Raw genomic sequence first — 27,672 nt, 5'->3', positions numbered from 1 at the left:
AGTTTGTTTGGCGAATACGAGTGATCTTGAAGTGATGTATAAAATGTAATATTTATTTCATATAATATCCATTCACAAATACAGCGTATATTTTATTTATAACATTTAAACCATACAAGAAAATCTAAACATTTTTAAATTGACAAATGTAAAATAAGTCACAACAAGTTCAAAATATGATAGCATTGTTAGTTACAAACTAGTGTGTACTGCAGTTAAAATGTAACCTGGGTGTGACTGCGGTTTGGCTATTCCTGAATAAATATAGCCAGTAATGTAACTTAACCGGAAGGCATATTTGACGTCGCGGTTCACCTGAGCGATGAGTGGAAACTCGAAAAGCCGTAACAACATTTTGAAAAATAACACAGAATAAAGTAATAAATAATAGTAAATAATTCATAACATACACATGCACCCCACTGCCCTGCCCAGGATGCTAACTCCTTAGGACAAGAATCAGAAACATAATATACAGGTTAGCTTAAACATACACTACAGACTAAGATATAGTCAGTTTATACTGAGGTCACAATCCTGGATTCTCAGCTTTCAACAGAACTGTATAGTTCTTGGAAGTGCAAATGAGACTCCTCTCCTAACCGCGATATCACTCCTGCAATAGTCCTGAGTCTGAAATCTGCATCTTCATTGTGCACAACAAAAACGTAATAACCTTTAGACGGGATTAAACAGGACCTCTGCTTTTGGTGAGGTCTAAACCATAGCAGCATTTGGCCCCATCAGGACCCAATGTACAGGAGTGACCAGCAATGCGAAATCACCATTAATGCTGGAAATAACAATTCTATATTGAGGGGAAAAGTTCACAGCAGTACTTTCTTTGATCAATAAAAAGGGATTATAAGAAGGCGTCATTCCTGATTTTTTTGTTAATGACAGTCTCTTTCTAGTGCTTAACTGCAACAACGAAAAACATACTGAAACCGGGTTATCGCCGTCAGTGATCTGGTTGACTAATCACGTCTCATTTCCCTACCAAGGCAGACACTCTAGATCTACAGTAGCACCCGGGGAGAGCTGACCCATAAAATCGCGCTATGGTGTGATGTCACAGTAAAAAGTCACATCGCCATGGTGATGGCGTCTACATAAAGCTACAATCTGTGGCTGGGTCTGCTTCAGCAAGGTCAAAGTAGTGGTCACTGTGGCTCTGGAGAAGCGCTCTGGCTGCGGTCTCCATGTCATCGTGGTTTAAGCCCAAGGCCTCTGCCATCTCCTGCTTCACCACTGACACAAACTGGGAGTCCTGACCCAGGATGCTTAGACCAGCACCTTCCAGTACCTGTAGGGCAGGACACAAATCCAAGAGAAGCAGAAGTCAAAGTCCTTGAGGAGATGATGATGATTATTATTATCTTAGAAAATACAATGTGGCTTATAATTTGCCTAATTATAAACATGGCTATTTTAAAGATAATTACACAGTAGTGTTAATAACCGCAGGTCCCCAGCTCAGGGTTACTAGAGCAACCTTTTGTAATTTTGCGTCGTTAACTGCTGTTGTTAACTGCCGATCACCATCCAAACTCCCACTAATGTCCTTTCTGAACTGAGAACACAGAAGGCTCTGCAGAGCTTGTTAGCACTTACCTTCTGGATAAGCTGGTCTATGGCAAACACTGATTGCAGCCCCGTGGCATGCTGGGAGTTTGAGTGTGCCCACCTGTGCTGAATGCAGTGGCGTGGGATCTGAAGTAAGAAACAGGAGGAAACAGTGGAAACATAAATATTATTATAATGTTGTGGGGACATTTTTTCAGTCCCCACAAGTAGAAACTCAATTTGCAATAAAAAAAATTAAAAATGCCAAAAGTTTTGTTTGGTTACTTACTGTATGGTTAAGTTAGGGCTGGGTTGGGGTTAAGATTGTTATAGTTAGGGTTATGTGTAGGTGTTACCTCAGAGGTCACGGCCTTTGTGCTCATGCCCTGCTGGTTTCCTCCTCTGCTGCATTCTTGTTCTAGGTCAGACCCTGGGAGACCCACTGCAGAGGACATACATGCACTATCTGCACACCTAACATCTGTGTAAACAGGACACAGCACCGCGCCATTTGGATCAGTCAGTGTTTTTCCCTAAATTATTATTAGAACATTCTAGACAATATATTTTGATAATTATTCAACTTTCATTTCTAGGGGCACACATGCAAAAAAAAAAAACGCAATAAATAAAGTTTTCAACTGACTTGAAACTTGTAATTTATTTTCTTTTGAAAGGCCGTGGGTGTCCTTGATTGGCTGGAACTGTGGGCCCGCCTCCCATTCGCAGGGAACCCTAACCCAGGAGATGCATCAGTAATTCCACCATTTTCCTAGTTCATAATAATAATACATTCTATTTATAGGAGCATTTCAAGGCACTCAAGGATGCCTTACAAAGACAGTAAAATCAAGCAGCACACAATGGCAAACAATGAACAATATATGAAGATAAGAAGACAAGATATAAGACAAGAAGACAAAACATAGTGGCAATCAATTGTTAAATCAAAGGTAAATTGTAAATCAAACTTCAAAAAGAGAATTCTCTATGACTGCATGTGTCAATATGGTTTCAAGTTTGCATATGAGCAGTACAACGAAAGACATACTGATATTGAAAACTCAAAATAACACACATCCTTATGAGCTCAAAGCTGATCCACCAGACTCACACTGTACGTTTGTTCATATTGTTGTTGTTGTTGTTGTTGTTAGTGGTGGTGTTGGCCTTTCTGGGCATCCTGGGAAAGAACTGGGGGCTGTGCAGGAATACAGAGTCAGGTGACAGATCCCCCTCTTCTAGCCGGTGGTCAGACACTTGCAGGGGGCGATGGCTGGTGACCTGCGTAGGCAGGGGGGTGTTCCTCTCCAGGGTGAAGGGGTCCACATGGTTCCCAAACAGGCCCCCTGATCGCTGAGAAGGGGTAACACAGCCTGTTAAAAACTGAATGAGTATTTTCAATAAGAAAAGTTCATACCGTGCATTTCCACACACCCTGAAGATTGCATCCTCCATAGCTTCATCCAGTCCCTGGTCGGTCTCCTCCCCAGCCATCAGGTCCCCCGAGATTGCACGCTGGAGCTCTGGTAGAGCCTCCTCCTCCATACTGCGAAGACCTGCCTGTCCAGGGAGAGGTGTGTGTGTGGGGGGGGGGGGGGGGGGGTCACACACAAAAGACAATGAGGAAAATATGTGCCAAAGACTGAGAGGTACAGCAAAGCTTGCCAGCATGGATGGTGAGAGGGAGAAAAATGATTTGGAGGAACATCCATGAAGTATGTGAGGAGCGTGTGGTGAGAGGATCTTATGTCAAGGGGGAAGGACACCTGAATCTCCATGGCGTTCTTCTTCTTGGCTGGCCGATACCCATAATACTCTTCTCGTCTCTTTATGTACTTGCGGAATTGGTCTTGGATCAGGAACGTGGCGTAGAACTTTCCCACGGTCACTTCATCGTCTGCCAGGACGGCACAAAACGAAAGACAGGATGGGTGTCCTGTGCAGTGAAGAATGATTTAAGCAGCTCAACACCATGTCTACGAACATCTCACCTCCAACTGAAGGGATAACCTGGTCCAGCAGCTTCATGCTGGTGCGCTTCCAGATCTTCTTGATGATGGCTCGCAACTCCTCGTTGGCCTGCTGAAAGTTACCTGTCCCAGGCAGGATGAGAAGAGAAAAAGCTGCTCTTTCAAGGAGGGATATCTGTATATGCCCATGTACTAAAGCCATCATCTTAATAGTAATGCTTAGCTAGCACTGTATGTAACTTTAAAGACGCACAGCAAAGGTGCACCCACCCTCGGTTTTGATCTTGAGGGCCGTTCTCACCAGGGAAAAGAGGGTGGCGTTGAAGGTGACAGTGCCATCGCTATTCATCGGCATGTTCATGGAGACCAGGCGCTAAAGCCCCAGACATGTAGGCGCAGACACACAAGCCCGTGTCATTTCAAAACACCTCACGTGTTTCTGCTGAATCTAGAATCTAGAACTACTCAGCTGTTAATAACATGTCGATATTTATGGATGCTTTGTGAAATATGGTGCTTAATGTCCAGTGTGGCGTGGTATGTTTGCCACGGTAAGCTGGACTCACCTTGCATGCGACACGGTGAGGGCAGAACTTTCCGAAGCCCAGTGGGGGTTGGATCCTGCGCAGCAGAGTCACCACATCCAGGTGCTTGATTCGCCCCCTGCAGGATAGGGAGACAAACTGAAACCTCTTCAAAATACTCCTATTTATATTCCAAGTCTCAGAAAAACTTAAAAATAAACTAAAAATAAAGCACAGACTGTTAGTTGAGGCAAGGCGTCATCTGTAATCCAAGAAAAGTTTTCAAGATGGTGGGGTTGTGCTATTAATGCATTTACAGAGAGTTAAGTGAACATACAGTTCCCAGGCATCGAAGGTTTCGGTTGAGAGAAGCAAACATGTACGCACGTAGCTTCAGGGTCATACTCCGCCCAGATTTTCTTAAACTCATCCAAGTGATGGGGACCGAGGATTGACCAATCGCGTGTCAGGTAGTCAAAGTTGTCCATGATGACTGCCACGAATAGGTTGATGATCTGAGCGGTGAAAAAAAGAATGGGACAATGTGAGACATATAGAAGAGTCTGAGGAAAAAGTCACGTGAGCAAGAAAAGCCTGTGTCCAGTATCTATGGCTGTTCAGTCACAGTTGTTTAGTCACGGTCATTTGCCTACAGGCAGAGAGATGTGCTGTGGTTTGCAGTGGCATAGTGTGATGTGATGTGAGTGTGTGGCCGCTCACCAGGAAGGCACAGAGCATGTAGAAGCTCATGAAGTAGACCACGGCAAAGCTGGCCCCGCACGTGTACTCTTCCCCGGGCTGGTAATCTGATTTGGGGTCACACAGCTTCCCATACATACACGCCAGCATAATCTCCTGCCATGCCTCACCTGTGGCACACCTAGAGCCGTAAACACAACCGAGCGCATTCAGCTTAGAAAAGACACTGCAGCCGTTCGCGGAAGATCACAAAGACCAGCTCACCGAAACAGCAACAGCACCGCCTGCGGGAACGTCTGGAAGTTGTTGTTGCGGTTGATTTGTGTGCCGTCCACCAGAGCAATCTTACCAAAAACCTGCAAGACATGAAGTGACTCAGATGCTATCTTCCATGCCATCTGGCCTCATGAAGAATAGGGGAAAAGAGAGAGAGGGGAAGAGAGAAGAGGAGACCCCTCACCTGCATCCCAATGACTGCGTAGATGAAGAACAGCATCACAATGAGCAGAGCTACATAGGGAAGGGCCTGCAGAACAGAACCAAAGGTCTGAAGGTCAGAAACCGCTTGGTGAGGCTCAGCAGGACTGAATAAACCAACTAATATAGACTGAAAGACAGGATCTAACAGCACTGTTAGAGTAAACAAACAGGCTGCCAGAGTGACTGCCCATGAACATAGCACTTGCCCCGCCTAGCTGGAGAGGAAGTGACATCAGCACTGACCTGGAAGGACTTGATGAAGGTCCACAGCAGGTTGCGGATGCCCTCGGACCGGTTCAGCAGTTTCACCAGGCGCATCACACGGAACAGCCGGAAGAAGGTGATGGAGACCCGGGCATTTTCCGAGTCCTTCATGAAAGCAAAACATGGGGCTCTCAGTGAGAGACCAGTGAGCAAATAAACAGCCATGCTCTCATCCACAGCTACACTGGCCATTGTGGTAAATTGTACACCAGTAAGTACCAGCAGATACATCTAAATCACATCCATATACAAAAACATATAGCCATAAATACTCACTGCAATAGCCTGCATTGGGTTCACCTCCTAGAACAATGAAAGGATGCATTAGGTTCAACCTGATTGCTACCCCTGAACAAATTCACCAAGAAATTGAATGAACCAAATTCATTCGAGATGTTGCTGTGATTTGTGTATTTCATTCATTCTTGAAACAGACTTCCTTTCTCTGAAATTCGTTATTCATTTTAAAGAAAATACTCTATTCCTTGGTGAAGGCCTTGCTTGGATCTGTGTAGGACATAGCTGTCGACATAATTGAGGTGAAGATGTGGAGCAGTTAGACCTATGTGAGAACACTGGCTGTTCTGTACAACTCAAGAGCTACGGGGTGGATTAAGAGTTTTTTCTGCGTTATCTGTCCCGGTTTTTGGGATTTTTTTTTTTCCTTTAATGTTCAGAGGAATGCTTTTCACAGGGAATATTGTACCAAAATGCTTGACATAATAGGAAGGATTGCAGCAAAGGTAAGACCTGGTGGTAGGTCCACTGGGCATGGGTCTGAGTAGGGCCGGTGTAGCCGGAGGCACTGCTTACCGCACAACCATGGAGACAGTAGAGTCCACCGCTGGATGCAAGAGCAGTCTATTTGAGGAGATGGGCAGAGAGAGACGGCATAAGTCACACAGGAAGAGAAGGAGAAATGAACAGGAAGTGACAGGGCGAGTCTGAGTGGGAGAGATCTGCACAGGAACTGAGACTATGAACCAGAAAGACAGAGTATAACAGGAATAGAGAAACTGAAACTGGGACTGGGACTGGGACTGGGAACTTGGCACTGAGCCTGGGCTCTGTGCTATGGATCATTAGGCAAACTTATTATTTGATAAGGGATAAGCACTGGGATAAATTAAAGTGGATGGAGTGTAAATCATGTGAAAGAAATCAATGGGAAAAAAGAATGATAGGTGAACAGATGGAGTAAAGAAAACCTCAGGCAGCAGGAGGAAACACTCACATCAATCTCACTGAGAATGACGTCCACAACGCTGCCAATGACAATCAGGAAGTCGAACACGTTCCAGGGATCTCCAAAGTATCCCTGCGGAGAAGCATCGTCATGACTATCCGGGCATGATTGATGGGTTCAGGGTGCAGGCATCAGAACATTCCCTCATTCACCTTAGCCTTGAAGGCCAGCAGCTTGAGGATCATCTCCGCAGTGAAGAGTACGGTGAAGATCACGTTCAGCATGTCTGACAGGTGGGTGATGTGGTCAGACTGGTCACAGTGCTGGTCGGAAAGACGAAGGACATGGAGGATCAACATGGGCCCAGATCAAGAGACCTATAGGGAAACAGTGTCGACTTCATTGTGGGCCCAGGTTTACCTGCATGCCCAGACAGAGGGTGTTCAGCATGATGAGCAGAAACATCAGGTACTCAAAGTAACAGGAGGTCACGATGTACCACACCCAATACTGGTAGGTATCCTGGGGGATGTAGCAGCGTAGGGGGTGGGCTTTGAGAGCATACTGGACACATTGGCGCTGCCAAACAAGGAAACAAGCAACAATGGGACAGATTAAAGTGGTAAATTGGCCTGCCACACTTAGAACTTGGGGTCCAAGCTATGTGACAAAATAGCGAGAACGCCGATAAAATGTGGACCCCATGGATATGAGAAGACAGAAGACTGAATACCTGGATAACTGACCCACCGAATCACAGTGGAAGAATTACACGGGATAAAAAAGACAGGTGAGTAGGTTCCTGGGCTAACTGAGGAAAGGTAAAATGGTACCTGGTTCTTGTCCAGTTCGCAGTTCTTGTACTCCTGCTCACCCTGCTCCTGAAAGGTGACGATGACGAAGCCCACGAAGATATTCATCATGAAGAAGGCGATAAGGATGAGGTAGACAATGAAAAAGATGGATATCTCCACACGGTTGTTGTAGATAGGGCCCATGTTTTCAGCTTGGGAGTCGATGGCCTTGTAGAGCAGTCTGCAGTATGGATGGACATCTGATGCGATTGCCCAGGGACACCTTACAAAGCTCTACAGCACACTGTCCAAAAATAACCAGCCTTCAATTTGACACTTTATGTTGTTCCTTTATCATAAAACGTTTTAAACTTATTTATGTTTTATTTATATGTAATAGAATCTAATTAGCGATTACACTTTGATCAGACACTATGGTTCTTCACGCGAGGAGTGAGCATCGATAGCACTAACACTCTCCGAGATGTGACCAACAGTCTCAAAATAAGGATCAGTACTCAAAGAGGAAGAAGACTTGTTGTTTTCTCATAGGTGGCCCTAAATCTCCCTGGGGTGGGGTCAGCGTTCACACGCATGGGGTTAGCACTCACTTAGGCCATCCCTCAAACGTAGACACGGTGAAGAGCGCCAACATGCCATTCAGCACGTTGTCGAAGTTCAGGTCGCTATTGGTCCACTCTCGCTGCCGCACCTCCATCTCGTGGAGGGCTTTTTCCTGGTACTTGATGTAAGTTCCCCTATGAAACACAGAAAACAGCATTTAATCAAACTTGTGACAAACTTTGGCAGGCAAAGGGTTACAATGTGGTAAAAAAATGTATACACTTAGAGGTAAGACAAAACTCTTGTAAAAAAACATGAAGTTCAAATTACTTGCACTCCACTTCTGTCATTTTGGAGGGGTCTGTGCACCTGTAAAATGTACCCTGGGAGGGAAGGGAAACATCAATTAGTCTCTTTATAATATCATTCTTTCATTGCTTATGTAATAGTTACAATTGAAAATCATGTATGAAGAAACCATCCATATAACATAATTTATACAAGTGGATGTTTTACTGCAGTAATTGGTTAAATGTCTTGCTTAAACCCTAAACGCAACAACCTCTCACTGACACCTGACACCTTGTAGCGTATACAGTTCATTGATGCGTGTTTTAATGCAACGTAGCGTGTCTCCTCAAAAGTGCCAAGGTAGAGAACACACTTCAGACCGCCATGGCACTTTACTGTTGCTTCCAGCGAGTGACAAAGTACCAGGTTTGTGAGTTTGTGTGTCAGGTTCTCTGACCTTGAAGAGCTGGACACCGATGCAGGCAAACATAAAGTCCAGCAGCATGGTCACCAGGACAATGTTGCCGATGGTCTTGATGGCCACAAACACGCATTGGACTACGTGCTGCAAAATGGAAGTGAAAAGGCACAAACAGAGACTTCAGCAGGGATGCTAGGAACTCAGCATGAGCAGAAAGACAATGAGGGTTAAGGGTATGACTGAGATGATGGTGGACATGAAGAAGGTGCCGATGAGGACATGATGAAGAGGGTGCATAGGATGGAAAACATGGCAAAGGTGTTGTTCATGGTGGGGATGAACATGGAGATGATGGCAGTAGAGAATTTGGAATTGGTGGAAGAGGTAAAGAGGTGATCAGGCGGATGCAGGTGGAGATGGAAGAGAAGATGAAGAAGCTGATAACATGTGTGTCCTCACTTTGAGGCCCTTGGCACGATTTATGGCTCTCAGGGGCCTCAGGACCCTCAGCACCCTCAGGATCTTTACTACTGAGATGGCGCTGGACCTGCACACAAAGACGGAAAGTCCCCCAGAATGAAAGGCAGGAAGACCACTCAGGCAGGTTCCAGCGAGCGATGGTACAGGCCACTCACTCCATTCCCATGGAAAGCAGGGACACACCCACAACGATCAGGTCCAGGATGTTGAAGGAGTTCCGGCAAAAGGATCCCTTGTGAAGGATTGCACCATACGTGGTCATCTGTGGGGGGTGGAGCGGTTAATTAGAGCCGTTGCATGTGTGGTGGGTTATGAAAGAATCCAGGACGTATGGGGAAGCACCTTGAGCACAATCTCAGCGGTGAACACCGAGGTAAAGACGATGTCAGCATAGGCCAGAACCTGCGCAGAATACAATGATTACTGTCACATTCTATTTAAATCCGTCTGTCTGTACATCCAGCAAGGACAGGGCACAAGGGCAACATTTAATGCTTTATTCATGCGGTGTTCATCAGCTTCATGAAAATTTTGAAATATAAATTAGAGAAATACTCTGTTAATTTACAAAAAATATATATTGATACCCTGTATATTGGTAATAAACTGTTTAACTTCTCTCTGCCAATAGGAGCAATTTGCCAGTATTTTTGTGTCCCAAATGAGAATAATTTGCTGAGTGATTTGTGTTGCCTGGTTTCTGAAGGATTCTGGGTCAATGGGGTCTTCAGCCGCCAAAGAGATGCTGCTGAGGAGGATGAAGAGAAGGATGATATTGGTGAAGGTGGTGGCGTTGATAATCCGATGGCACAATTTGCGGAACCTGTAATGAGGTACAACCAACACCTGTGTCATCTTTTGCCTTTAACATTAGTCAGAGCCTGATCTTCAACAGCTCCTTCCCAATTTAAGTCGAAACAAAAAAGCTAGCAAATGACTTAGCACAGGTATAACTGCTGTGCCTGATTTATGTGTCCCTCTGTGTTACACAATACCATTAATAATCAACGCTTGGCTGCACTAGCTCCTGCAGTGGATTTGACTCTCCATGGCCAAATTATGTTCAATGAAAAAGAACAAAAGTCAGAATGTGGTCCCAGTCTAACCAATAAGCAAATTGGGAAAGTTTAACTCTTCAGATCCTACCACAAAAGAAATAGCATCCATACCTACATATTGCATGAAGAACCTCATTGCAGATAAATGATCCAAGAATTACCAAACAGGGCTCTGCAGGCTAGGTGGGAAGTCTACCAAAAAGGGTTATAATGTATTAGCACTAATGAACACACAAAGAATGATGTGTGGAAGGTCTTGCCTAAATGCCATACTGTGGGAGCAAAAACCCATTTAGTCTGACCAAGAGCCGAAATGTTCTGCTCAGGAACCTATTTAGTCTGACAAAGAACTCTGACAAAGAACCTGGCCAGGAACCCACTTGTTCTGAGGGCCAAAGATGAAGAAGGAGCTGGCCTCTGGCATGGGCACAGCCTTCTCTTTCAGCTGCAGATCCGCCATGGGCCGGGGTCTGGGGCTCACTGGGATCTCTGGATCTTCCTCCTCATCATCCCCTGATAAACAGGAGTTGGGGGTGGGTTGTGTTCGGGACCATTTCAAAACGACACAGGTGACATAACACCACACATATGCAGATATTAGTGTTCTGGAAAATGTATGTAACTGTTATACATTGAAACATACCCAGCAAATGGTAACTGTTACTGGAAGTGATACATTTAGCTAGATGACTAGCTTGTTAATGTCAGCCAGATAATTGTTTGTTTGATGTGGACATAGAAAAGGCTGTATGCTGGTGTTTGTGGCTAGCCAGCAAACACTGAAGGACGGTGTCATTTGTACAGGCAAAACTACAAACTTGGTCTGCCATCTACCCTGCTGGCTAACGTTAGCTAAGTCACATTAACATAAGTTTGTAACGCAGCTTCATAGTCCATCTGTTCTGGAACATTGGTTACACAGTTAGCCATGCAGATGTGTGCATGATATATTTTTACAGTTTTAGACTAATGCAGCATACATCTGTGGGACAACAACACAAAAACAATTCAGTTGCCTTCTTATACTTATAATAGTACAGTTACTTGGCTAGCAATTGTAAACAGCTAAAGATACCTATCCTTGTTTATTGCTGCTAAGTAATGAACGTTACGACGTGACAACTCGTTGATGATGTGTTGAGTTATTGGTAGAAGACTGGAGTGATGAGGGATGGGATTAAGAGAAGCAATCTGACAAAGGAAGATTACCCTGACTGCAAGTTTAATGACGTTTTATTCACAGTCAATATAGGCATGTCATTGGTTGACTGAATAATTAGTTCACCTGTTACATTTTTACTAAATATTGGGTAGGCATGTGAATACCTAAAATTATTGACACACTGCCACTGTGTGCTGGTCATTTACTGTCAAAATTGCATGTGGAATGTTTTACCCAAGGTTGAAAGCAGTAACTTTACCGGGGAAATCTGCTGGCGGGAATGGGTCCTTGATTTCGTTGACATCTGACTCAAACTCATCCACTTTTAGCTGAATAAAATAAAAATATGCAGTGAAGATCAGAGGTCAAAATCAAAATAGCCTGGAAAACAGTAACTGAAATTCTGTTAAATGATGCAAATGCCTCGTTCATAGTGCTTGGGAAGCCTGACCTTGGCTGTGGTGGGGATACCGTCTATCTTGGCTCTCTGCTCTGCCAGTTTCTTAGCCATCAGAGCTTTCTCTTCCTCTGCCTTGTCAGGGTTGCTAGCGCTAAATTGCAGGAAAGATACAATGAGAGAAGAACTCTGGTTCCTTAACTTCTGTGGTACTTGTACCTGAACGTCCAAACCAGGACCCCCACCTCAGCAACTTCTTGCGCATCTTCTCCTCCGTTTTCTCTTTCTGTGCCAATGTCAGGCTCTCTGCCTCAGCCAGGTTGTCCACAGCAATGGCCAGGAACACATTCAGCAATATGTCTAGGCATCAACAATCAAGGAAGGACTCAAGAAGATTTAAAACTAATCACTAATAGTTTACTCTGCATATCGGGCGGTTGTTTCTTTGGAATGTGTCGTTTTGTTCCTGGCTCCACCCACTATTACATTTCATACCTCTCTGTTTGGTTGGCTGTTTTCTTCTCCCTTCCTTTCATCACTTCTGTCATAAGGCCTATCCAGACAAGAGTGGCAGGCCATCACTTTGGAATTTGTTTTGTACTTGTTGTGTTGCTGATATTCATTGTGCTTGAACCCTATTGCTGTTTGACCATTGAGTTTGTTTAGCCTTTCTTGAATTTGGTTACTTTGGATTTCTGTTTTGTAAATAGCCCCGAAATATCTGTAAATATTGTGTTCACTGTGAATAGGTGTGACACCGTTTTGCTTTGATTACAGTTCCTCACTGTTTTGAAGCTGGTTAGGAAGATGGGTACGTTTTGTGTACATTTCTTTTGTTCTTGTTTGGGTTAGATACAGGAGTATCTTTGTTCTAGTTATAGAGGTGTTTTGGTTGCTATTTTGCTGTGATTGGCTCCTAAATTGCTTCGGTCTGCTAATAAATTCACAGGCATAAACAACATAGTAGTCTCACTCGAGTTTTTTGTTGCGTCTGACACCAGACCGGGATGCAACAGTGAGCCCATGGATAAAAGATACAATTGCCGCAGATGAAGAGGATGATGAAGTAGATGCTGACCAGTATTCCAGGAAAGACTGGTCCTCCATAAGCCATGATGCCATTGTACATCACTGTGTCCCAGTCCTCACCTGTGAGGATCTTAGACCAAGAAAAAACAGATACAAGCACTTTTTGAAAGATCAGTGTCTATGTTCTGCATGGTTTGGCTTCATTTGTAAGGGGAAGGAGTGCAAAACAAGCAAAGTGAAGCTTGAAAAATCCCATTGACATGAACTGGTTGCCTGATTTAGCCTTTGAAGAAGAGTGGCCCACCTGGAAAACACTGATGAGAGCTTGGGGGAAGCTGTCAAAGGTACTACGTTGCACCTCCTGGTCGGGGAAGTTAAACTTGCCCCCAAATACCTGCATGCCCAGCAAGGAGAAGATGACAATGAAGAGGAAAAGCAGCAAGAGCAGGGAGGCGATGGAGCGTACGGAGTTCAGCAGGGAGGCCACCAGGTTGCTGAGGCCTGTCCAGTACCTGAAGAAGAAGGGTGGGTGAACTGTTAGCCATGAGCAATTTTGAGCAACTTTTAGTTGAGCATGGGGGCCTCCAGGATTCTGAGGCTTGGTATTTGAGGACCAGATGATTCCAATAAAAGTCCTGAATTAACTGAAGTTGTAACGTGTATTTCAATAATTTAACAGTAACTATCTAGACAATAAACAATGCTCTTCTGTCGATGATGATTAACTCCAATGATATCTATTTCCTGTGATGGTTCCAATCCAACATCCTCCATTTCCCATAATCCCTGTGACACGGGTTATCTCATGACATGACTTACTTTGTGACCTTGAGTAACCGTAGGAGGCGAATGCAGCGCAGCACAGAGATGCCAAGCGCTGACACCACATCCATCCGCACCAGCACCAGCTCCAGGATGCCCACAGTAACCACAAAGCAATCAAAGCGATTGAACAGAGATATAAAGTACGAGGGCAGCCCCAAGGCATACATCTTCAGGAACATCTCCAGTGCAAACAGCAACAGCAGCACCTTGTTGGCATTGTCTACAGCCAGAGAAAGGAAGTAGGAGAAAGTTTTTTGAGCTTCAGGAATGGGGTTGTGTTTTAGGATCCTGCTTACCTGGCTTCACCACTATATACTAGTGTGGAAGTTTGAACATTTAACCTTGTATCTGGGCAGTGTCAAAGGCGGTGTCTGAATTCAGGGGCTGTATCCTTCAAAGGATGCGGTCCAAGACCTTTGTAGCCTGCATTCTTTGAAGGTTGAATGAAAAGTTGAATGAGACAGTCTGGCCATCACCACCTGCTCCTACCCTTACCCTTAAGTCACGAAGTGCCGCTTTTATCATCTAGCTGAGACACACCCACTTTACCTCTGTGCAATGAATCCTGGGATATTTTGCCCGGAGATGGACCCATTGGATGGATGCTTCATGACTCAGCAAAAGTATTTCTAAACCACATTTGAAGGATTCTTCGAAATGGGACAGCTTTTGACACAGTCAGTCTTCGAATGCAGCCTTGGAAGGGTGCAGCCCCTGAATTCAGACACATGCAGCAAAAGTGTCAAAGTGTGAAGGCCAAACTGCATTGGAGCACACGTACTGTTCTCTTCATCAACCGAAGCTTAAAGGACTTGATAAAAAGTATCTAAAAAGCAGCTGAACAATCTAGATGATACCAGCTGAAAGCCCAGACTTCTAATGTTTTAGTAGCTCCTACTAGTAGGAGTCCAGCAGGATAAGCTTTTGAGTTTTAGTTCCGTACATGTAAAACCTTCTCAGTTTTGAACAAGATAGGTAGAGATACTTTGACCAATGCGTGATGCATTTTCCTCAACCTGACAAAGGCCTTCAAACAAAAACATCTTTGTAAAGAAGCAGCCTTGTGCCCTTGGTGGGATGGACCTTGCAGGCTGGTGAGCCCCTCGGGCTGTTGGTGGTGCTCGGTGGCAATAGCCAGAGTATTGAGGAATACCAGCAGGATCACCACCCAGTAAAGCAGCCGAGACTTCACCCAGACACGACACTTCCTCCGGAAGAAACGGTTCCAGCGGCGCCAATGGCGGCTGAGAAGAGAGCGACAGGCGGTTGGGTTCGTTCCTTGAACCTCCTTAGAGTCGATCATATCTAACCTGTAACCTTCATAAGCATTTCAAATACATTCAGTAATGTTTGGTCTCATGGTATGTTAGATATAGCTAAGAGTTCATGTTGATTATGCTACTGGATTTTCACAGTTATCTCCTGTAAAGAGTCAGTCTCTTCCCTGTACTCACAAGTAGAAGCGTAGACGGTTCAGACCCTCCATGTCATACAAGCTCTCAGTATCTGAACCACCTTCATCCAGAGGCAGTAGTCCTGGACAGAGGGATTAACTTACTGTAAGTCAAGCCTGAGTTACATTGCCGAATAAGGCCTGGAGTCCAGTCTGAATCATGGATTAAACTAAGCAGTGCTGAGGGCCTTCAGGAAGATTAGCATGAGAACATCCTGAGTCAAGCCTGAAGGGGGATTAGTGTTTGGTTACCCTTAGGTTTAGTCTTAGTGCCAGAGGTTCAGAAGTTTAATACACCGTTAGGGCAGATATGACAGATGAGCAGAATCAAGGGGCAAGTTGTCCTTCTTGATGAAAGTCCGTGACTCTATCATAATTTATTTAGTTTCATACACATTTTGCTCCTTACTGGCTCTGTCACTGTCATGGAGAATGTTTACTTACCGTGTCCCTCCTGGTCATTATCTATGACTTCAGCCTGGGTGATCCAGTCCATGTAGCCCTTCAGGTCCTCGTCCAGCTGCTGTTTTTCTCGCAGCTTCTGGAATTCTCCCCTAGACTTAGCCTTCTCCCGCTCCTTTGTGAACTCCCTGAGGGAAGATGGGGGGGGGGGGGGGATTTTCTGAAAATGAGCATCTTATTCCATTTAGGTCTATAACTAACCAAAAGCAATTAATGGATACTTAATGAGTAACTGAAGAAATCACATGACGATTCACATATTCCTGCATGCAAATGATAACTGACATAGGCGTCCTGACCCACTGAGAACGCCCAGAACCAGGTTGAGTATAAAGAAGGAGCCCAGCAGGATAAGGGTGACGAAGTAGATCCAGGGCCATTCATTACCTATGGCATCATTCACCTGTAGGACACCAGAGGAAGAGAAAGGGTCAGTTGAATGGGAACCAGGACAGGTGGTCCTGAGTCAGGTGATAAAAGGCATCTATCACAGGATCGGCTTTCCCTGTGCAGTGAGACGGCCAGCAGCACTGTGAATGTGCAGCTCCAGCACTGTGCAGTTGGCATGAGGTTGAGTTTACCCAGTAGAGAACCTCAGTCCAGCCCTCCATGGTGATGCACTGGTACACTGTAAGCATGGCAAACCCCAGGTTGTCGAAGTGTGTGATGCCATCGTTAGGCCCTGGCCAGCCTGTCCGGCACTCCGAGCCATTGATGGTGCAGCGCCGACCGTTGCCAGCCTGGGCACAGGGTGATGCCAGTTCATTGTCCACCGTGGCAATAATGTCTGGCAGCAAACCAGACAGAAGAGGGAAATTAAATGCCGACTAACACAATTCTTCTCGATGCCAACTGCGGGTGACTCCTGAGACAGTTATTGAAAATTATAAGCTAATTTTTTTGCCCCCCACTCCCCCCCATAGGCCTGGCCCATCTAGCACCATTTACTTGTCCCATTAACCCCTGCCAGCCTGCCAACCTGCCAACCTGTGCCAGTGTAGTAGCAGGTCTTGTGCATCTTGCACTTGAAGAGCTCCAGACCAACGATGGCATAGATGGTGACCATAAAAAACACCAGCAGGGCAATGTGGATGAGAGGCAGCATGGACTTGAGGATGGAGTTCATCACCACCTGCAGGCCTGAAGAGGGACAGCAACTTCATTTTTTCATTGTTCCAGCAGTTCAGGAATTGTGCCACAGCAAAAAGAGAACGACGATCAACTATAAGGTCTGACAACCAGCACCGCTTCTGAAGAGTTAAAGCTGATCACCGAAAAATCATGATTTCCACTTTGGAATTTGTGGAATCAATATTCCTGCAGGGGGACTTAAAACTAATTAGATAAAGTTGCAGGTAGCACACTGCCTGGCCTCTGACACTGGAGCAGCGACGGATTACGGACCGGGCCAGCGGGGCCGCTGCCCAGGGGCCCTTGGGGTGCAGGGGGCCCGTGGGGCCCCTAGCCCAAAACAATTTGCAACGCTTATCAACAATGTATTTTCATTTGTCTATTTTAGAGGGCCTACATTCTTTGATCCTCTGCCTACAAGGGCCCCTGACCCTATAGGGAGGGCGTTTGGCTGCCAAGGGCCCTTGAATTGTGGTGCTGGTGGTGGTGGGGGGGGGGGGGCCTCGCAAACGTTTTGCCCAGGGGCCCACACAACCCATAATCCATCCCTGCACTGGAGCCACCAGCCTGGGGCCCAATGCTGCCTGGTATTGGCCCCAGGCTTCCCCATGACTCTGCACTGCAGAAGACAAATAACTGGATACTTTCTAGTATTTTTAGGATTGGTGGTATTCAGCAGTCACTATCGAGCCCAGGTATTCACTGTAACTCCCTAATTAGATCACTAATTAGAAGACTGATTGGCTGAAGAGTCCTCACACCTGGGATTGAATAGCTGACCTAAAGTTTATCCCAAGAACCTTCATACACACCAGCCCTTTGAATATAAGATTGGGCATCGCTTGATCAAGCCTAATACTACATATGTGGCATTTAAAAATAATTAAGTCCAGTTGAAAAGAATTAAAGCCCAATTAAGCCCATCCGCATGTGTAGGCAGTAAACCCTGGTCTGGAGTGCTGGTCCATCACAAAGCAAACACACTACTGGCAAGTTAGAGATGCCAATTAGTCTTGCACTTGCAAGAAAACAACACAACAAGGGGGATACATGCTGACTCCACACACACTGGACTAGGTCTTCTAGATTAACATTATCACAGCACATCATGTAATAATGCAGCATTATGTAATAACTTGTAATAAAATGTAACAAGTTTTCATCACATAATGAGATGTTATTACATACTGCATTGTCACACACCGTGTAACAACACATTATGTAATAACACCACATTATGTAATAACGTGATCAAATGTTACAAATTTATAGACTACATTGTAATTTTATTTTGCAACATTTCCCTATTATTATCATCATCATTCAGTTTGTTACATTCTATCAAGTTATTACATAATGCAGCATTATTACCCACCTTAACAAGTAGCGACTGTCATCCAATAACCATACTGCATTGATTAAACACCTAAAATATATATCATCCAAACTATTTTTGCTGAATTAAGCAAGCATCCCAAGACATGCTGTGAGCACAAAAATGTGTCCTAGTTCCCAAAAATTAGATGGGCTAACTGGGAGAGGCTAGAGAAGATCTTTCTAGAGTTTCAGTTTTGTTTTACTGTAACAAAGAACCTGACGGAGGGATGTGGGAAATGATGAGGTGTGAGAATCTTCTTACTGGTGTGCGATTTTACAGGAGCTGATCTCCTGCCTCATATGGTGTTGGGTGGGGGAGGGGGGGGGGTCTTACTGGGGACGCCTGAGACAAGCCGGAGGGGCCTCAGTACACGAAATGCCCTCAAAGCCTTCATATCGAAGCCACCGCCCTTCTCTCCTACCGGGGCCTCCACACCACTGATGTGGTTGATGGTGTCCAGGACAATAGTGAAGAGCCTGCAGACAGTGCATCAGCAGGTTAATCAATCAAAAAAGCCAATGAATCAATCAATATACAATGGTAAATGTGAAGGAGTTGCTGCATGAAACATTCGATCAATCAAATGACGCACCAGCACAACGGCAAACAATCAATCCACCCATCAATCTATCAACACAGTGATGGAGAGGGGTGAGGTGTTCAGAGACGGCTTATGGCAACCCTCACACACTCTCCAAACCAGGTTACGTCGCCCCCTGCTGGCGAGCTCACCCCATGAACACTATGACGAAATCCAATATATTCCAGCAGTTGCGCAGATACGCGTCAGCATGGAACAGCAAGCCGTAGGCGACGATCTTCAGAAAACACTCCAGGGTGAAGATGACTAAGAAAATGTACTCCAGGCTCTCCTGAAGACACAGAGTAGGGGTTAATGCAGAATAATAAAACCAACTTTCAACTGTCTCATCATTCTCTTTCTAATCATTTCTAATCCCAGTTTTTGTTCACTTTAGTATAATTGAAGGCAGGTGAATTGGTGTCCCTAAATTGCCCATAGTAAGTCTGAATGTGCGCTGTAATAGACTGGGACATGGTGTCCCCTGCCTGGTGTCCTGTGCTTCCAAGAACAGGCTCACCATAACCCTGCACTGGCTATGTGACTGTGAAAAAACATACAAAGAATTGCAACTATAACATCTGGTTTAATTTCTTTACAATGTGCTTCTTATTTTAAACCTCATGGGTAATATACTGATTAAGGGGCAAAAGCAAGCCGGTCCCAAAAATGGCTAAGAACTACAGGAGAATAAACTACGTAAAAAATAACAGGGTTGTGAACTTTGCTCAGCTGGCTGGCGTGAGAGTTTCAATTCGAGACCAGTCTGCACACGCATATACATGTATGTGGCAGTTTTATTATCATAAAAATATTCTGTACAGTTTGCAAACTACCCCAATTCTTTAAATGGAGCTAATTTTCGGTTTAAAAAGGGAATAATATAGATTTGCCGTAAGATTTCTTGCGTAAGCGTGAGAGTCTGAAAGCGTGAGTGTTACTCCAGAAGTGTGAGAGCTGATAGCCCTGGAATAAAATAAAACAGACCGACTGCTACATGCTAATTGCATGATTCATACTGCTGCCAGTTACAGATGCTACATGCTATCTAAGTGTTCAGTGCTGTATTCTAAATGGACAAGAAGGTCAAGTTATGTAAATGCAGTAAACAAGACCATCATTTTCGCTGAGGTCTGGCTGCCCCTGTTCCAGTGTAAGCAGCCCCTGACCCTGAACGTGTAACCCGTTCAGCTTATGTGCCGCTTCCCAGCCCCATAAAGTATTAGCACACTGGGTTTAATGAGATCAGTGCAGCTACAGTGATGGCTATATATAAGGGTGAGACTCATGCCAGCACTGCCAGGCACTGGCACCTGTCACCGGGGTCAAGGGCCCGAGCAGCAGCTGGGCTGTGTGATCAACCCAATGGCATTCCCCACACATGGGCATGCACGCGTACACATATGCTCCAACAGACACACAGACATCGGCGGCCATCTTGGTGCATTCCTCGTCTGGTCGAGGTTCTCATATATACTGTCCTTCTGCAAGTTTACAAACCCTGTCACAGCTCATAGTGTCCTCCCTGACACCCTAGTCAGACGTGTTGTATGATGCATGCCCTAAATCCCAGTCTTTGCGATTTGCAAATTGCGATTTCGATTTGAAAACGGTAAATCGTTCAGCCCTATTTCACACATTTAGTGTTGAATTAAATGTTATTAACATTAATCATGAAGAGACAGCATGGTGTGAATAGGGAGCTGCTTGCCTAGAATACCTGAAAGAACCAAAGTTCTGTCGACAGGTTCAATGCTTTAACACTCAATGTGTTGCCCAAGCCAACGTGGAAACAAGACTTACTTGCATATTTCACAGCTTTAGACTTAAGCATTTGTCATGTAACTTATTGATTACATGCTAATTTAATTATTTGAATGTATGACTGAAATGGGGGGCGGCATGGTGGTGCAGTGGTTAGCATTGTTGCCTCACGCCTCTGGGACTCGGGTTGAAGTCTCCGCCTGGGTCACATGTGTGCGGAGTTCGCATGTTCTCCCCATGTCGTCGTGGGGTTTCCTCCAGGTACTCCGGTTTCCCCCCACAGTCCAAAAACATGCTGAGGCTAATTGGACTAAATTGCCCATAGGTGTGCATGTGTGAGTGACTGGTGTGTGCGTGTGCCCTGCGATGGGCTGGCCCCCCATCCTGGGTTGTTCCCTTCCTCGTGCCCATTGCTTCCGGGATAGGCTCCGGACCCCCCGCGACCCAGTGGGATAAGCGGTTTGGAAGATGGATGGATGGATGGATGGATGTATTAAACACTTTTTCATCATTCTCTCAATGCTTCGTACAATAATTGACTGATTGCTTTACTCTAGGAATACTTCCTCGCGTACTAACCACTACTTTACTTTCTCCAAAAGTGCCAAATCCCATAAAGTGTGTGCATCAGGGACTGGGATCATCAATAATCCAGGTCCTTCACAGCTACCAAAACATGTGGGTGTTACAGGAAAGAGGTGAGGGCTTTGGAAGGGAACGTTAGGGCAGGAAAACAAAATGCTTCACTCTTACTCCTAGGCTATTTCATGTGCAGGGTGAAAGCATTGTCACATTCAGTGTGGTATCAAAGCATGGCACTGAAAACTAAAATTAATAATGAAACTAAATAACTAAACTAGAACTAAAGTTATACTAAAAGGAATCCAGCAGACTGAATTGAAGGGACGATACAGGAAATCATTCCTGCCCAGTGCCATTAGACTCTATAACTCAACGGCCCATGACAGACCGGTGGTGACCAAATCGGACTGGTTATGTCTATTGGCTCTACCTTGCAACTCAGATACATGTAAATCCTAACTGCATTTTGGCACTTTGTCTATTTGCAGCGTCCCATGACTCAGATTTATTTTATGTTGTATTATTTCATTCTGTTATCATGTTGTATTGTCATGTTATGTTATTTTTTAAATTAAAGATCCCTGGCCGCTATGACAACTTCTATCTATCTATCTATCTATCTATCTATCTATCTATCTATCTATCTATCTATCTATCTATCTATCTATCTGTCTGTCTGTCTGTCTGTCTGTCTGTCTGTCTGTTTTTTGAAAAACCAAAATAAATTTATGGAGTTTATCCTTTTGGGGAGCAAAATAATGTTTTTTTTTTAACCCCACAAGGTTAAAAGTTACAGGTTTTTATTACACTGGGGAAAAGTGAGGACAATTCCAAGAGCCCCAAAGTGACAGGGTCCCTCAAAACTCTGGAATATAATTGGATTGATCTGGCTTGGGGGTGAATATGACCTGCTTTCATGGGGCCCAAAACCTCTAGCCAAGTCCCGGTAACACATACACAAAATCCCAGACAAAGTCACGCCCGCACACACTAACTCACAGCTGCAGACATACACACACACTGGCAGCTGCAGACATACACACACACTGGCAGCTGCAGACATACACACACACTCGCAGCTGCAGACATACATACACACTCGCAGCTGCAGACATACACACACACTGGCAGCTGCAGACATACACACACACTGGCAGCTGTAGACATACACACACACTCGCAGTTGCAGACATACACACACACTTACAGCTGCAGACATACACACACACTCGCAGTTGCAGACATACACACACACTTGCAGCTGCAAACATACACACACACTTACAGCTGCAGACATACACACACACTGGCAGCTGCAGACATACACACACTCGCAGCTGCAGACATACACACACACTGGCAGCTGCAGACATACACACACACTCGCAGCTGCAGACATACACACTAACTCGCAGCTGCAGACATACACACACACTGGCATTTGCAGACATACACACAAACTCGCAGCTGCAGACATACATACTAACTTGCAGCTGCAGACATACACACACACTGGCAGCTGCAGACATACACACACACTGGCAGCTGCAGACATACACACTAACTCGCAGTTGCATACATACACACACACTGGCATTTGCAGACATACACACACACTCGCAGCTGCAGACATACACACTAACTTGCAGCTGCAGACATACACACACACTGGCAGCTGCAGACATACACACACACTCGCAGCTGCAGACATACACAGTAACTCGCAGCTGCAGACATACACACACACTCGCAGTTGCAAACATACACACTAACTCACAGCTGCAGACATACACACACACTTACAGCTGCAGACATACACACACACTCGCAGCTGCAGACATACACACTAACTCGCAGCTGCATACATACACACATACTGGCAGCTGCAGACATACACACACACTTGCAGTTGCAGACATACACACTAACTCACAGCTGCAGACATACACACACACTTACAGCTGCAGACATACACACACACTCGCAGCTGCAGACATACACACACACTCGCAGCTGCAGACATACACACATACTGGCAGCTGCAGACATACACACACACTTGCAGTTGCAGACATACACACTAACTCGCAGCTGCAGACATACACACACACTCGCAGCTGCAGACATACACACACACTCGCAGCTGCAGACATACACACACACTGGCAGCTGCAGACATACATACACACTCGCAGCTGCAGACATACATACACACTCGCAGCTGCAGACATACACACACACTCGCAGTTGCAGACATACACACTAACTCACAGCTACAGACATACACACACACTCTCCTGGCCTTGTCTTCCTAAACACCCTCAGTGGCACAGAGGTTAACACCGTGAATTCTGTATACCAGCTTTCCCATTGCACTGGTAATTGATACTACTTGACTTGATTCTTGTCAAACTATACAAATGCCATCCATCCATCCATTTTCCAAACCGCTTATCCTACTGGGTCGCGGGGGGTCCGGAGCCTATCCCAGAAGCAATGGGCAGGAGGCCTATACAAATGCATGCCGTATATTCAGTTTTTTTTTGTAGCTGCAGTTTCTAGTTCCATGTCAAAAGCGCAGCACAATAGCACTGAATTAGGGAAATAGTTAAAATATTGGGAAATGAATAACAATTGCTAACTTTAAGAAAATGAATTGAATTGTTGAACTGCTAACCCTTTTTTGTTGTTTTTGAAAATGCTCTGGGATTCTTGTTAAATACCTCAAATCATCCGTAAAGCACAACAAAATTTCACATTAAAATTATAACTGCATAGACTGTATAGCATTAAAGTCTAATGTCTCAAAACTATATTTTGTATCTGATAGAGCCCTTTAATTCTAAGCCGTCCACAGGCAGCAGCGTAGACAGCAAATTACAGTCAGTCTATGATTTAGGTCAAACACCAAGTAATGTTTGGTTCCCTGTCTCCACACCCCACTAAAAGCCGCTTCCCGGCCCTGGAAATCGCCCTGCCAATTGCAATAGTAAGACAAGAGACTCCCTTTGTTCTCCCTATTATGGTGGTAGCATCAGAACCTGTTCCACGATAAAGGCTGCCACAGAAGTTTGTCATGTCTATAAGTAAATCTGAATTAGGCCTTCGAAATCGACCTGGGGCACAACGTGGGGCTCAAAGCCAGGTGGGGGGCTGCCAGATTGGTTAGGTCAGTGTTTCCTTGCCCGGCCTTTGGGGATCATGCTTTTGCTCCCTACCAGACAGTCCACATTTCTGCTCCCTCCTGAAGCAAAAATGTGGGCTGACTGGGGGTCTCCAAGCACCGGGTTGGGAAAAGCTGGGTTAGGTGATTCATAACAAATTATTCTGTGTCTGTACTCGCTCTGCACATGGGTCCATTCATAGTATTTCAACTTCCGTGCCCTCATCATGAGCTCACCGTGTCAGTGCTGCTATTGAAGATTGAGAGGGAAAGGAGACACATCAGGCTGGATTAGTTAGCTAAGGGGAACTCACCAGCTCGGTGCTGAATTGGTAAGAAACTCACCAGATTGCTGTTGGTGTTGTTAGTGTCCTCCTCAGGCATGGGCAGGAATACAGCCAGGGCCACACAGTTGGCAAAGATGGTCAGCAGGATGATGATCTCGAAGGGTCTGGATGTGGACACTGAGGAAAAGCTCGAAAAGCAAAGCAAAAAGGTGTCTATGACTGTAGGGCTGTAAGCCTTTTGTGTGTCACCCATATCTGACAGTGTGAACAGCCAGGGAGATATACGGACCTATCAATGTACAAAAAAGCTCATAAAATGTCTATGAAATTGGAAATACACATAGTATTCCACCCGCGACTGGGACGTTGTGCACGGAATTAAAATTAAAGGCTCTACAGTCTCAAGACAAGGGATCATTTTGAAGCCTTTGCTCTGTGCTGCTGCTGATCCACTTAAGAATGCATTCTAGGAAGACATAAGAAGGAAAACAGCCATTAGCGTTGGTATCTTTCATCTACCCTTCCAACAAAACCGAGTACAACACAGAACTTCCTTCCCAACAAACAAGGTTCTGCGATCTGCTTCTCAGGCAAGGCAAGGAACCTTCAATCTGAGTCGTAGTGGCTGTTCGTAAACCAGCGTGTTTTTATTGTGATTGACACTCTTCAGCAGCCAACCTGACCTAATCACTATCTTTAGACCTGATTCAGTGGCAGACATCAACGGCTGTTGCACTTCAACCTGTAAAAGATGTGACTAATGAATTAGTGATATTGATGATTGCAAGACAAAATCGAGTTATAAAAAAACATAAAAAATTTTAATTTAGGTCGATGTTCCTCATTTTTATCTTTAAAGAAATGCTTTTCCAATGATAATGTCTGCAGGCACTTGTCATCTAAACAAAGTGTTCTTCTGAACATGCCTCTGCAGTAACAAATAAATCCTGCATTTGGATTGTCCACAAGCGGCCTCTTGGGAGGTTGGCCGCAGTGACACGAGTAGCAGTGGCTGTGAAGATCATGTGGCATTGAGGCCAGTGACACACATGACCTATGATAATACAAACTGGTCGTCCCGTTACTATATATTCCATTTCATCATGCATACATGTAATCCAGCCTGCAGCTACTGTCGGAGCGCATTGTCAATTTCTGCCACCGGGTGGCTCTCTTCAGAAATTACTCTGGCTTAGCGGCTCTGTTTTTAGGCTCTGGCATGAATAGACAGCTGGTTGCCCAGAATATCTGAAAGAACCGAGGTTCTGTCGACAGGTACAATAGTTTATGACTCAATGTGTTGCCCAAGCCAACATGTGAACAAGGCTTCCTTGGCATATTTCACAGCTTTAGACTTAAGCATTTGTCATGTAGCTTAGTGACAACATGCTAATTTCATTATTTGAATGTATGCTTAATATGCCTTCATAACTATACCACAATGTCACTTAAAGAATTGCCATCTACATCACGTCAAAGATTAATCATGCATCATTTATGAAGTAGTTTCTTCCTCTTATAAATGAAATGACAAGAAGCGTCTGAAGTGTTATTATTTAACATCGGCTTTGTTCAGACCAGTATCTAAAAACAAAAAATGGAAAGAATTTCAGCCCAGCTAACATTGCTAAACAACACAATTTTAGATCAAGCGAGCATGCAGACTTAAATCAGAGAATCTTTAAGACAGAAATATATAATTAAAGCAACATAAAGTCCAGTAGAAATGCTGACTTTGTTCTCCTGGGAAGAGCAGCTGAACCATCCACGGTTTTTGCATCAAAACCATTCAAAATGGCTGCCCTTGCAAATTCCCTCTCTTGTCCCATTGTGTCTATGCATGACGTAAAACATCATTTCTGTTACATTTATAACTTCTTTGAATCTGTTTTTAAATTGTTAGCATATATTCAAAAACACAAGATAAAATTATGGAAAAATCCCCTGTCCTCACCAGGCACTGCATATTGACATTTTGTATGCCTTCCGCTGTCTCCTTTCTTATGAATTGTTTGTTGGTACATGGTAAGAAATCTGTGTCCATGTGCTGAAAACAAGATGCCCAGCATGTTGACATGTGTAAATCAGGGGCAGTTCTGGGGGGGCAGTGCCCCCCTGACAACATGCAAGCCCCCCCGGTGGCCCTCCTAAATACATATGTTACTTGGGTCTGAAATAAAAGTATTATTATTAATACTATTATTATTATTTACATTTCTGTATGCGGACCGAAAGATAACGACACGAAGTCAATAATCAAGCTTGTGGAAGCAAGACAGTCTAAACAAGAAATCAGAGTGAGTAACATATTTGCAAAACTGTTAAATGTAATGCTTGGAGGACATTAAGGTCAAATTTATCTGCCCCCCCTAACAGAACAACTGGCCCCCCAGTTGAAATGGTCTAAAACCGCCACTGGTGTGAATATACTGCTGTTCACTTTGGGACACATGCAGCCTTGAAGGATACTTGTTCATCACCTGTCAGTATGTGTAATGTACACTTAAACTCAGAGGTGGGCAGTTCAGCCCAGAGAGTGAAAGTCCAGACCGAGATTTTGTTTCAGTCAACCAGTTGAATATTCTGACTTTGACTCTTTATGCTCAACTGGTTGGTTGAAGCAAAATCTTGGTCTAGACTTTTACTCTCTGGGCTGAACTACCCACCTCTAAGTGTACTTTACACATCTCTGCTTAAGCTTAAGGCAAGTATGTAAGTGATGACAGAAAGCGTCGGCCCCACAAAACTGTGTATGTGTAAAGGATACTTCCACTCCACGATGCTGATGCAGGCCTTGCGGAAGGGGTTCTTCAGTGTGAGGAAGAACAGAGAGCGTGCAGGGCGGGGATTCCCACCCGTGGCCTGGAGCTTCTTCAGCTTCTCCCGCTGCTTCCTCTTCAGCGTCTCCTCGTCCATGATGTAGGACGCCAGGGCCTCCCCATCGCCACCCTCCATGTCGGACAGTCTCTGGGAGCACTTTCACACCCTTGCTGAACTCCTCCGCGGTCCTTGCGGTCTCTTGTCGGACCACCGCTCCTGATTGCCCGCCTCCCTGGGCCTCCTCTGTTGCCGTCCTTCTCTCGTGGTAAGAGATCTATAGTCGTTCTGCCTGCCAAATGACACCACACCAAACAGATCGACGTGGTAAGCAGGAGTGGC

At 44.9% G+C, this 27,672-nt stretch overlaps 1 protein-coding gene across 4 annotated transcripts; it reads right to left on the bottom strand.

Annotated features, from left to right (window-relative positions):
- Nucleotides 1–32: 32 nt before the first annotated feature.
- Nucleotides 33–27,672, bottom strand: LOC125748089 (dihydropyridine-sensitive L-type skeletal muscle calcium channel subunit alpha-1-like). Of its 4 annotated transcripts, none has more exons than XM_049023904.1 (45): nt 27,281–27,672; nt 24,572–24,677; nt 18,870–19,009; nt 18,471–18,613; nt 16,616–16,768; nt 16,210–16,415; nt 15,928–16,031; nt 15,611–15,756; nt 15,168–15,249; nt 14,797–14,957; nt 13,708–13,933; nt 13,193–13,400; nt 12,898–13,018; nt 12,105–12,219; nt 11,914–12,013; nt 11,722–11,791; nt 10,681–10,813; nt 9,936–10,065; nt 9,585–9,644; nt 9,398–9,504; nt 9,222–9,309; nt 8,799–8,906; nt 8,381–8,433; nt 8,098–8,244; nt 7,526–7,727; nt 7,113–7,271; nt 6,905–7,015; nt 6,741–6,824; nt 6,320–6,367; nt 5,783–5,809; nt 5,486–5,611; nt 5,223–5,288; nt 5,027–5,118; nt 4,784–4,943; nt 4,451–4,578; nt 4,106–4,202; nt 3,810–3,912; nt 3,561–3,662; nt 3,336–3,466; nt 3,004–3,129; nt 2,681–2,922; nt 2,213–2,301; nt 1,923–2,047; nt 1,615–1,713; nt 33–1,306 (listed from the first exon to the last, which is right to left on the bottom strand). In XM_049023904.1, exons 1-45 carry the CDS (start codon nt 27,466–27,468, stop codon nt 1,109–1,111), a joined length of 5,610 nt encoding a protein of 1,869 aa, XP_048879861.1. In that variant the 5' UTR covers nt 27,469–27,672; the 3' UTR covers nt 33–1,108. The 4 variants fall into 4 exon arrangements, 2 of the variants coding, with proteins under 2 accessions (XP_048879861.1, XP_048879862.1); XM_049023905.1 differs by having other exon boundaries at nt 1,923–2,008; XR_007399462.1 differs by lacking the exons at nt 33–1,306; nt 1,615–1,713 and having other exon boundaries at nt 1,962–2,008; nt 2,681–2,767; nt 2,851–2,922.

Source organism: Brienomyrus brachyistius, chromosome 8, assembly GCF_023856365.1.
Source record: "Brienomyrus brachyistius isolate T26 chromosome 8, BBRACH_0.4, whole genome shotgun sequence".
NCBI lineage: Eukaryota > Metazoa > Chordata > Actinopteri > Osteoglossiformes > Mormyridae > Brienomyrus > Brienomyrus brachyistius.
Note: the sequence above shows the minus strand (reverse complement) of the source record. Positions and strands in the feature narration are given on the sequence as shown.

Bases quoted from the DNA above. Each gene is read 5' to 3' on its own strand.
- LOC125748089 (XM_049023904.1), bottom strand. From the start codon at position 27,468: ATGGAGGGTGGCGATGGGGAGGCCCTGGCGTCCTACATCATGGACGAG. The intron at 13,934-14,796 runs GTCCATCCCACC...CTCTGGCTGTAG, and splicing joins GGGGCTCACCAGCCTGCAAG to ACAATGCCAACAAGGTGCTG. The intron at 5,810-6,319 runs GTAAGCAGTGCC...TCATTGTTCTAG, and splicing joins ACTGTCTCCATGGTTGTGCG to GAGGTGAACCCAATGCAGGC.